General features: G+C 45.5%; 1 protein-coding gene across 3 annotated transcripts in view; it reads right to left on the bottom strand.

Moving 5' to 3' along the window:
* SDK1 (sidekick cell adhesion molecule 1) overlaps positions 1-10917 on the bottom strand; it is a 672364-nt gene that overhangs the window by 4986 nt on the left and 656461 nt on the right. For all 3 annotated transcript variants that reach the window (XM_065560139.1, XM_042853129.2, XM_065560140.1), the window contains 2 exons: positions 9876-9996; positions 9346-9475 (listed from right to left, as the gene is read on the bottom strand). In XM_065560139.1, coding sequence (XP_065416211.1) covers positions 9346-9475; positions 9876-9996 — 251 coding nt within the window. The remainder of the gene's footprint in view (positions 1-9345; positions 9476-9875; positions 9997-10917) is intronic.

Here is a 10917-nt window from a genome sequence, read left to right as displayed (position 1 = left end):
CAGCTAGCTGGAGTCTGGAAGCTCCTTTAGGTGCAATCAAACAAGCTTCGTAGGTCTGCCCTGCTTTTGAAGTGGTGCTGCTGTTACCCAACAGACAGAATCTCAACTGGTTTGTAGATGCCATCAGAACACAGAGACAAAAGCAAAGCCTTCGATGAGGGATGCATTTCAGGTGCACCTTTGTCTTGTATTTCTATTCCCACCAAGAACAGACATCGTAAAATGTACAAATATTTGCTCAAACATTTCCATAATTTAGGTCTTTTCTTAACACCCTTGGGCTTGTCATGCAAAAATGGTTTTTCTCTTTTTTGATAGTCTGGTTGCTTCTGAAAGTCTTTAGATACCAAAGCAGTAGTTGTTTAAGAAATACAACAGATATATGGCTAACTAGAGTTTGCAGTTTATAGTTACTGGCATTAGATTTAAAGTGTTGGTGTATCTTTAGGAAGTTTCCATGTCATTATGATCTGTGACACTGCACAGCAAACACATGTTCATTCATCTCCTGTATGTTACACAACTGCCCTCTCCTCCTTCAAATCCCTCTTTAATTACTTTTTAACATTCCCCAAAGAACAAGCATCAGATACCCTGTAAACTATTGTTAAAAAAGGATGTCACATCCTTCATCCTATTCCTTTGTCAGTAACACTGCATCGACACTAGTAAATTCAGTGCCCATTTTACCAGCAACAGTGTGTAGACAAGTCTTAGGCCTTTTAACCACTGTGCTTTGAAAATCTTTGCAGAGCAGTTTTTTATAACATAGTAGCATTTTTTATAACAGGGAAATTTTGCAAAAAATATCCTACTGCTTTTAACAGTGGGTTGGCACTACCAGAGCTATTGTATTTTTATTACTTATTTATTTCACTTTGAATAATAAAATAGATGCCTACGCAGTGCTCCGGGCATCCTGACACATAATTAATAATTACAACAAAACCAAATCCAGGAGCATTAAACAATTTCTCCAAAAGGAACTCAGCCAGCCTGCTAACTACAAAATGCTCCTTTCCACCCTGTCATCATCCTGAGAAGCAAACTGTCAGCCTCATCCAAAACCCTGTTGAACAGATGTCTATTGCAGCCTGCCTGGAACGTCACCAGATTTGGGCTATTTCGGATCTAAGGGGAGTTCCAGAGTCTTATAACACATGGATCCATCTCTAGTGCCTCTGCTGACTGCAGCTATGGCAGTATTGCACAGGGAGAGAGGCAATCTCTCAGGCAGGCCGGTCCCGTCGGCCATTTAGGTAACCAACACCTTAAACTCTCTCTGGAAACCAATAGGCAGCTAGCACAGATCCCAGAGCATTGGTGTGACACTATGCCCCATATTCTTCATAGGGACGTTGTTGTGATATGAATATTGCATAACTAAGATGTGTTTTATGCAAGATGGGTCACATGAGGTATCATTGGAAAGGTTATGATTTACTGAATATGATTATCCTATTTGGATGCATGTATCATTTCTGTATCCGAAGTTAGGAATATTGACTATGTAACAATTACAAGTGGGTTTATACCTGGGGAATTCAGACCAGACAGAATTCAATCAGCCTGGATGGGCCATTAGGGAGAACAATAGGACTTTGAAGATGCTGATCTCTCATCTTCCTGGGATGCTGCAAACAATCTTTGACTCCTGGCTTCTTTGACACTGCAGAGTCATGTGAACATGTCACCTGGTACTGGATTTCACCTTGGACAACTAGTATTTTTTCCACTAGTGGGGGTGGGGGGTGGGGATTAAACTGGGAAACAAAGGATTCCCGCTATATATAAATCCTATTTAAGGCAGGGAAGTACGTTAATCAGGTTAATTCTTCACTGAATCCCCACCCAGGATGACTGCTGAGAACATCTAAGAAACAAGGACTGAGGGGGGGCAGAAGAGCTGGTCCTGGGCTGTATAAGGTGTCTGGTCTGTGAAAGAAATGTCTAAAACAACATTTAGGGTGAGAAATTACTACTTGTAACCAATTTATTTAATATGTTAAGCTTAGTTTGCTTGTTTGTTTTATTTGCTCAGTAATCCGCTTTGTTTGTTATCCCTTATAGTCACTTAAAGTCTATCCTTTATAGTTAATAAACTTGTTTTGTTTTCTCTAAACCAGTTTGTGCAACTCATAACTGGAGGGGGGGGGGGAAGCTGTGCATATCTTCCTCCACATTAAGGGAGGGGGCGATTTTCATGAGCTTTCGCTGTAGAGTTCTCTGTTCAGCGCAGGACAATACCATTTTGGGTTTGCACTCCAGAGGGGGTGGGCACTTGAGTGCTGGGCAGTCCCCTAGCTGATTCTTCCCACGCAGAGCTGATTTCTGTGTCTGTATCTTTCTGCTGTTGGGCATGTCCCTACCTGTGTGTGTGCTACAGGAGGCTTGCGGGCCTGGCACTGCAGGACAGGGTGAGGGAGCCCAGGCTAGTGAAATGGGCAGGCCCTGCCAGTACATCAGGTGGCACCCCAAAGTGGGGGGCAACCCATCACAATTGGTATAACATACTGCCAGCAAGATGTCCTGCTCAGAAGGCAAGCCACTACACTCTGCAGCAGCGGCAGTCTTTGAATGGTTTTAAGGTGTAGAGTGCATTGCAATAGTCTAATCCTGAGGCAACAAAAGCATGTGTAATCCTTCTGCCAGGTGGAGCCGGCAGCAGCCAGGGTGGGGTTCAATATCTACAGGTTCCTTTTCAACGATACAACACAGAACCAGCTTGAGCCCCCACCCAGTAACCTGGGAAAATTACACACCACCCTTGTGCGCCTCTGAGAGACAATACTTCCCCACTCGCAAGCACAGAGTCTGAGAGTAGAAAAGAAACTTTTAGTGAAAGGAGAAAAGTCACCCGACATTAATTAGGGAAAATGCCACAAGCAGAATTCATACACATAAAACTGTGAGCAGGACACCCACCCCAGAGTGCGTGGGGCAGAGTCTTCTGCCTCATGTTCTTGAGTTCTACAGCCAAAAGTTCCTTTAGCGTGCCCCTCTCTGCTCCCACACTCACAGTGGTTACCCTTAGAATCATAGGATATCAGGGCTGGAAGGGACCTCAGGAGGTCATCTAGTCCAACCCCCTGCTCAAAGTAGGGCCAATCCCCAGACAGATTTTTGCCTCAGATCCCTAAATGGCCCCCTCAAGGATTGGACTCACAACCCTGGGTTTAGCAGGCCAATGCTCAAACCACTGAGCTATCCCTCCCCACCTGTGAGGACCCAGGGTTCAGAGGTGCAACTGTGTGTGTTTACCTCCCACTCGGGGAAGGAGGCACCTTGCTTGCTCCGCCATCTGAGACTTGCTTTGGTTGGCTGTCCTGCCTGCCACTGTTCCTGTCTGGTGGCCGCCCTGCCAGCCGCTGTTCCTCACCACTTGGCCGCCCTGCCAGCCGCGATTGCTCACCGCCTGGCCGCCCCGCCAGCTGCCTGCTTGCCACTTTCACTGGCTGCTCCTGCTGGCCAACTGCTCCCTACTTTCGCCGGTCGCCCATCACCTGCCTCTCTGCTGTCACCTCTGCAGGTTAATCTCTTATTGATTTTTTGCTCTCAGCAGGCTGGGCAGAAACGCTGCCGCATCACAAGTGATTTCAGTGTATTGAGTACTTAAAATAACAAAAGGCTCTGAATGCAGCCTATTTAGCTCTGTCTTTGAATACTGGGGAGGAACAAGTTAAACCAGACCTGGAATCCTTAGGGAGAGTCCAAACCTCTTGGATAGAACACCTGTCCCCACCGTCCTGCTTTCACAGGGCTCTGGCATTCGAGCCTCTGGCTTAACGAGGTCCTTTCAGCTGAGGGTGACCCCCTCATTTGGGACAGGTGAAGCACAGTTCTGCTCCCCTTTATTCATACAATAAAGACAGCAACATTGATAACAACATTTCACCACCCCTGCATTCAGTACTAAAGTGACTGTAGCGGGGTGGTCACCCCACTCCTGCCCGGAGGGGTTAAAAACAGCCCTGGAGAGGGCTGTGACTGGGGAAAGCCTGATTGGGGAAGCAGCCTCAACTGGGGCCACACCCCAATCAGGCTGCAGCTGGCCCCTATAAAAGGGCTGCTAGCCAGAGCTCCAGAGTCTCTCTCAAGATGTTGAAAGGGACGGGCCTGGCTGCTGGGAGCTGAGTAGGGTACCTAGACTGGAGCAGGGCTGGGGAAAGGCCAGAGGAGCTGGGGAGCTCTGGCCTGGAAAACTCCCAGGCGGCAGGCCTTGTTAAAGGCTGGAAAAGGTACTGGGGTTGCGGAGGGCAGCCTAAGGATAGGCAGAGGCAGCAGGTCCAAACCCTCCTTGCCGATGATGAGTGGCAATTATAGTGCAGTCTGCCCCAATGAGCAGGGGCTAGACGGTGACTGGCAGTAGCCAAAGACTGAGGTGAGGTGGGGATAGGGGGTCAGGGGTTCTGCAGGGGGCAGAACCCCGAGAGAAGGGGCACCGGGGTCCGGGAGGGACACCGTGGCCAGCGGCAAGTGGGACACCGGCCTGCAGAGGGCGCTCCTGAGTGGAAAGAGTTAATTCCCTGGATGACCATCAGGAGGCGCCGCAGAGGTGAATCGTCGCCCCGCTACAGTAACCCAACACCAGGCAAAGTTGATCACTTTGAGCAACACCGCTCTATCTGCTGGATATCTTGGCAGAGTAGATGTGTTCATGTAAATACAGTTTGCTCCTGAAGTCGCTCCCACTCCCAACTAGCTGTTGGGGAGAGTTCATTCAGACCCTGCTTACACATGGATAATAGTGGCAAAGTCCATATCTGAAAGAAAAGTTGGCAACCTCTGGGCCAGACGTAGATGATACAAGTTTCATAGGACTACGGGGCTACAAAATTGCAGTGTAGACAGTTGGGTTTGGGCTGGAGACTAGGCTCTCGGACCCTCGCCAAAACCATTTGGTGAATTCATGTAAAATTTGGGAACAGTTTCAGGTTGACCAAAACTGCATTTTTCAGTGAACAAACTATTTATCCAAAAATTTTCTCCCGGCTCGAGTCCCAGTTCTCTCTCTGTGGTGGTAAACCAGGGAGTATCAAGGTATATTTCCCCCACTGTCTCCCATTATGACCAAGATTGCTTACAGGATCATTTTGTGGAATGGATATATTATTTTTAAGGATTCAGAACTATTGCCTACATGGAAATGCTGTAGGGTTGGTTTTTTTTATTATTTGTTTTCTCTGTTGTATGCAGCCGTTTACCATGATTATGGGTTTGTTACCTAGGAAACTATGGTAGGCTGGAATTTGATTGGCTGTGGTTGTCAGTTTCTAATCTGACAGCAAAGGTGCGTGCATGCCACTGAAGCAACAAATAAAGAAAATGCCTGACAATTTAAGTATTTTATTGGTAAGATGAAAGACACAAATGCTATTTAGGAGACAAATGAGGGACTAGTGAGTTAGTATTATGGGAAATTTGAAAATAGTCCTGGGTTGTCAAACTTCTTAAAAAGCGATTGGAGCTGAAGTGTTCACATATATGTTCATTTATAACCAACAATGTAGACAATAGCAGCTCTTGCCAATGACTGCACCAATACAGGCATAGCCAGTGATGTTTTTTCCTGTGACATCTACTTTTTCCTCGCTCTTCACTTCTTCCTCCCTACCTATGAATAGCTCATCTCATTGCCGAGTGACAGTATCAGGACCAGTCATCACTTTCCCCTGTGAGTTCACGAACCATCTGCACCCTATTGGCTGAAATGAAATCAGTCAGCCACGTTGAGAGTAAGGAGTAGGAGAGAGGACAAGGAAACAGACAGGCAAAGATGTCTGTGGACACTCTGATATCTATTCACTGAGGGTACATCTACACTACGAGCTAGAGATGCGATTCCCAGCTCGCATAGACATACGCACACAAGCTATTATCGACCTAGCATGCTAAAAGGAGTAGTGTAGCAGCAGTAGCACCGGCAGCAGCTGTAGTGGCATGAGCTAGCTGCCTGGAGCACAAACCCACCTGAACCTCGTGAATACACACTTGGGGCACCTAGCCCGTGCCTCTGTGGCCTGTGCTACCGTAGCTACACTACTATTTTTCGCATTGTAGCTTGATGAGAGTTAGCCCGAGTATGTCTGTGTGAGCTCGGAATCACCCCCCTGGCTTGTAGTGTAGATGTAGCCTTTGGGAGAGGTAGGTATAATTATTAATGTGCCATCTACAGCTGGCTTCCACGTGGTACCGTCTTAATCAAAATCAGTGGGAGAATTTTATTGGATACTAATTAATTCCTTCTCAATAATGAATTATAAGTGAATAATAGACTATATTCATACAGAGCTGAGAAACCACAATTCAGTTATAGTGCATAGAGCATCAATGTACCATCGTAAGCACTAGCATTCAGCATGGCCAGATAATTTGTGAAAGCATCAGGTTCTGGAGAAACTCTTTAGGAAATGACAAAAAACAAACAAACAACCTTCCGACCTCCCCAAAAACGATGGCTCCTCCTCTAGCTTGGTGAAAGGTGAGCTGTGCCAAGCGACTACGCACGGGCCTCAGAACTCCCCGAAGGTATCTGCACAGTGCCTAACCTGTTTGAGCTTGTACCTAAGAGCTTTGGTTTTTTATCATTAATTGTCATTTGGCACTTACTCTCTCATTACTCGACTGCTCCGTCTACTGTAGATGCCAATTAAATCATTTCCATCTGCAAATACTTGGCTTCCAGGATGTGAAGTGTATTCCAGGACGTGAAGTGTATGTTAGTATTTTTTATATGCATATTTGAATACTGTATATTCTTCTCCCATTTTTTTCCCTGCTCTCTTCCTTCACTGGGAGGCTCAGAGGCAGTGCTCCCAGACAGCTGTGTACTGATCTAACTGTGGCGAATCAGTCCATGAGTCTCTTATGATGGCCTTGTTCACATTTGAGTGACACCATGGGACTTGGAGGCAGCTGATTTCCCTCTCCGCCATGCCAAATCTTGGCACTTTTCAGGCTAAGAGGTTAAAGCAAAAATTCAACAAGATGACATCTGGGCTGAAAGCAAAAAGCACAATTTTGGCCTCAGCTGGCCAAATGCACACTGTATTAAGTGGAATCCAAGACGCATACAAAGAGGCATCAGAGGAAAACAGCATCAGAACATCTCCTGCTGCAAAGGACAGAGCCTCTGCAGTGCCCACATGGAAATGAGACATCTGTATCATGGAGAACATCTTTTTCTGCTAAAGATGACGGAAAGGCTGAAATCCTGGGAAAATAAAGCTCGTCTCCTAAGAAACCCCGTGAGAACTGAAACTAAACGAGCAGAAAACACAAAAGAGGGAGAGAGAAAAGATACTCAAATTCTGTAAGACAGAAGTGGTCAACGATCGCAAACTAAACAGCATTTCCAGACTAATCAAAAGGCAGTATCCCCTACTGATACCTCTGCTGGGAGCCCATTAACATGTCTTGCCTAAAAGCATTCCTCACGAAAAACAAGCAAGCATCAAAGTCACTATATAGAAGGGCTGCATATCTGAGCCCCAAGGAAAAATGGGTGGCACATTTTGTTTGCATAGAAGCATGCACAGAAAGGAATACAAAGGAAATAGCAAGGATAAAATTCACTTTCCTCTGTCTATGCTGTGTAAACAGGGCCCACTTATGTAGGGCAGAAATGACGACTTGTGAGATGGTTTTCGTGCACTATACAGAAAACAACACATGGAATATTGAAATTAATGTCAGAAAGTGCCAGTGCTAAATTCATGATCACGCTCACCAAATTGTATTAATGGCATGTTTCATGATGGGTTGGTACAGGGACATGACCACAGATATCATGGATTTAATCTGTAGGTAATCTGTGTACATCACAAAGAGACTGTAGCTTGCTTGAGCTACAACAAGAAACACTGACTGCACGGAGGGTTGGTCACAGGGCAACATAAAATGGCAGGCTGTCCAGGGTAATTAACAAGAGGTCAGAGCCAGGAAACCAGCAAGAAGAAAAAAAATAAAAATAAAAAACAGCAGCTGTAGCTGCAGGTGCAGAGAAGCTGCAGATGAAAACTGTCATCTTCTTTCCCCACTTGCTGCTTTTGGTTTATTCTTGCTGGAAGGGTCAGATCTGAAATATTTTGGCCCACTTCTTGCTGCTTGTGCTGTCAGCTCGGATTCATCAAGATTTCAGCTGACAGCACCCAATTTGAGAGACAAATGTACCTTTCTGCACATTCCTCACTGCCAGTTCTAAAGCCTGCCTTTTAAGCCAGGGCTCCTGCTGAGTTTATACAGACTATAAGCGCTTCATAAAGCGAATGTGAGATAGAAAATAGAGGACTGTCAAATACACAGCAATAGTACACAGTACTGTCTTCCTCGCAGAATACATGGTTTTCAAACTTTTTAGGCTGCGTACCCCTTTCCAAATAATGTAGTCTATTTCATACCCCATCCGAGATAGGGTTATAATATATCTAGAATCAGATTGCCAAGTCTTACTATATAAAATGCATTGTCAGCTATTATAGGAATTTTCTTGCATACCCCCTGCAGAGAGCTTGTGTATCCCAGTTTGAAAACCACTAGCAAACAGAAAGGAAGGCAGATTAGCCTTGTGGTTAGAGCATAAGACTGGGATCAGAAAACCTGCATCCTGGCTTTAACAATGATTTGCTATGTGATCTTGTGGAAAGTCACTCCTCTGTGACTCAGTTTCCCCATCCGTAACACAAGGATACTTACCTAACTCACAACGGTAGAGATTCTTGAATGGAAGGTGACATAGAATTTTTACAAATAAAAGACCCGCTCTATGGAACCTCAGTAGTGACTGGAATTGCCTATCAGCTGCAAAAGATACTCACTGTCAAATTCCAAACTATCTCCCACATTTGGGTCAGTTCCATGATGTGAAATTCATTTCTGATTAAATGTCACTTCAAACAGTAGATGCGCGGAGCTGGACTTCTCACGGCATGTTGTTTCATGCTTTCTTTCCAGGAGCTTCAGGGTGATAACATTGAAGGGAGAGTGGGAAGCTCAGTGCCTAACCAGTGAAGCCTACTGCTTTGCATTTGCCTTTTATTAATAATATCTGACAGGACCTCAAGTTCTTCCGGTTGGCACCTGCTCATTATTCTTCACCACGGCATTTTAGTTTTAAAGACAGATGCTATTCTAGAGGGGAGGGGCCACGAGACTCTAAGGTTTGAGTGCCCCGAAGTACTGTGCCTGAATATGAAAAACTGATGCAAAAGTAGCATAATGCAGGCATGGAAATCTGTTTCCAGAGAACCTGCTGCATGCAGTGAGGAGATGAGTGAGTTCAGTGACTGTGCAAGGCCTTGGCACTGCTTGATGGGAGGAGAGGCCAGGGAAGGGGGATGTACTCACCTCTGATTCTGACACTTCCAAAGGCTTCTCATTCAGGGCCACACTCTCAGTCAGCACTGCTCCATTGTACTTGTTGCAGATATCCTCATCTGAGTAGTGCAGCCCACCAGGGCTTGGGCGAGGAGGGGACCTAGGTGGACATCAGGAGAAAGCATATGGAACATTAAATAATGGGTACACTACATGTCCTACAATCCACAATCCTTTTCATACCTGGACACAACATATCAACCTGTTCCCACCCTCTTCTGAACTCCAAAAACACAGTCACTTATCTCAATCCTGAAATGAGAAGTTTACTGTCCCACTCCAGGCCTAGATCTCTTTAATCATTGATCATGGCATCTACCATCAGGGGCTGATGTTGCATTCTGGGGCAGAGGCTTAGCTATTAGCCCACAGTTTTCACCATATCCTCCAAACAGAGCTCCACCCCATAATCCCCTTTGCTTGTCCTGTGGTAGGTTTGAAGCTAGGCAATAACTGAATGCTACGGCCAACACTGAGACAAAGAGGGTCCATCATCCTACCTCGTCCCATTCTTCTTGGAGAAAGTGCTCTTTACGTTGAGATGTCGGCTGTTGAGCTCCAGGGCTGTGAAGCCTCCGTTATCCAGTGTGACCGACTCTTCCACATTGGAGATGTTTTTACCTGGAGTCAAACAATGAAACTATCAGTAAAGACAAAGGTATTTCCCCACCAACTACATGCCTAGTGATTACCTAAAGAGCCACTACAAACAAGTGTCAAACCTCGTCCTTCCTTTTATGGTTACTTTTGTATCCTCACTTTCCATAATGCTCTCTCCCTTCTTTCATAGTGGTAAAATAGCTCAGCAAGGAATGGAGAGAAGAGGAGACAAAAGATCAGCAGTGGGCTGTGGACCAGGAAAAGGGGTGAGAGAGAGACTAGTGAAGGGGGGAAGGGAAAGATAAAAGAGGAGGGAAGTGAGAGTGGGAGACAAATGGGAAGAGAAAAAAGTGAGGAAGGAAAGAGAGCAGAGCAAGAGAGAATGGCTGGGTAGACAGTGAAGGAGAAAAAGGGTTTGGAGCTGCAATGGAAATCCCAGAAATGTATGGCTGGAAGGGATCTCAAGATCTCTGTGCTGAGGCAGGACCAAGTGAACCTAGACTGTCCCTGACAGGTGTTCTTAAATGATGTGGATTCCACAAGCTCCCTTGGAAACCTATTCCAGAGCTTAACTACCCTTATAATTAGCAAGTTTTTCCTAATTAGCAAGGGATGTTGAAGTGTTCTCCTACAGGTTTTTGTATATTGCCATTCCTAATATCTGACTTGTGTCCATTTATCCTTTTACGTAGGGCCTGTCCAGTTTGGCCGATGTACATAGCAGAGGGGCATTGCAGGCACATGATGGAGTATATTACATTGGTGGATGTGCAGGTGAATGAACCGGTTATGTTACAACACTTCAATCTCCCTGGACACACAATAGCAGATTTAAAGGTAGCCATCCTGCAGGAAAAAATCTTCAGGACCAGACTTCAAAGAGAAACTGCTGAGCTTCAGTACATTTGCAAATTTGACACCATCAGCTCAGGATTAAACAAA

The sequence above is a fragment of the Chrysemys picta genome, chromosome 10, assembly GCF_011386835.1.
Source record: "Chrysemys picta bellii isolate R12L10 chromosome 10, ASM1138683v2, whole genome shotgun sequence".
NCBI lineage: Eukaryota > Metazoa > Chordata > Testudines > Emydidae > Chrysemys > Chrysemys picta.
This window is presented reverse-complemented; position numbering and strand designations above follow the sequence as displayed.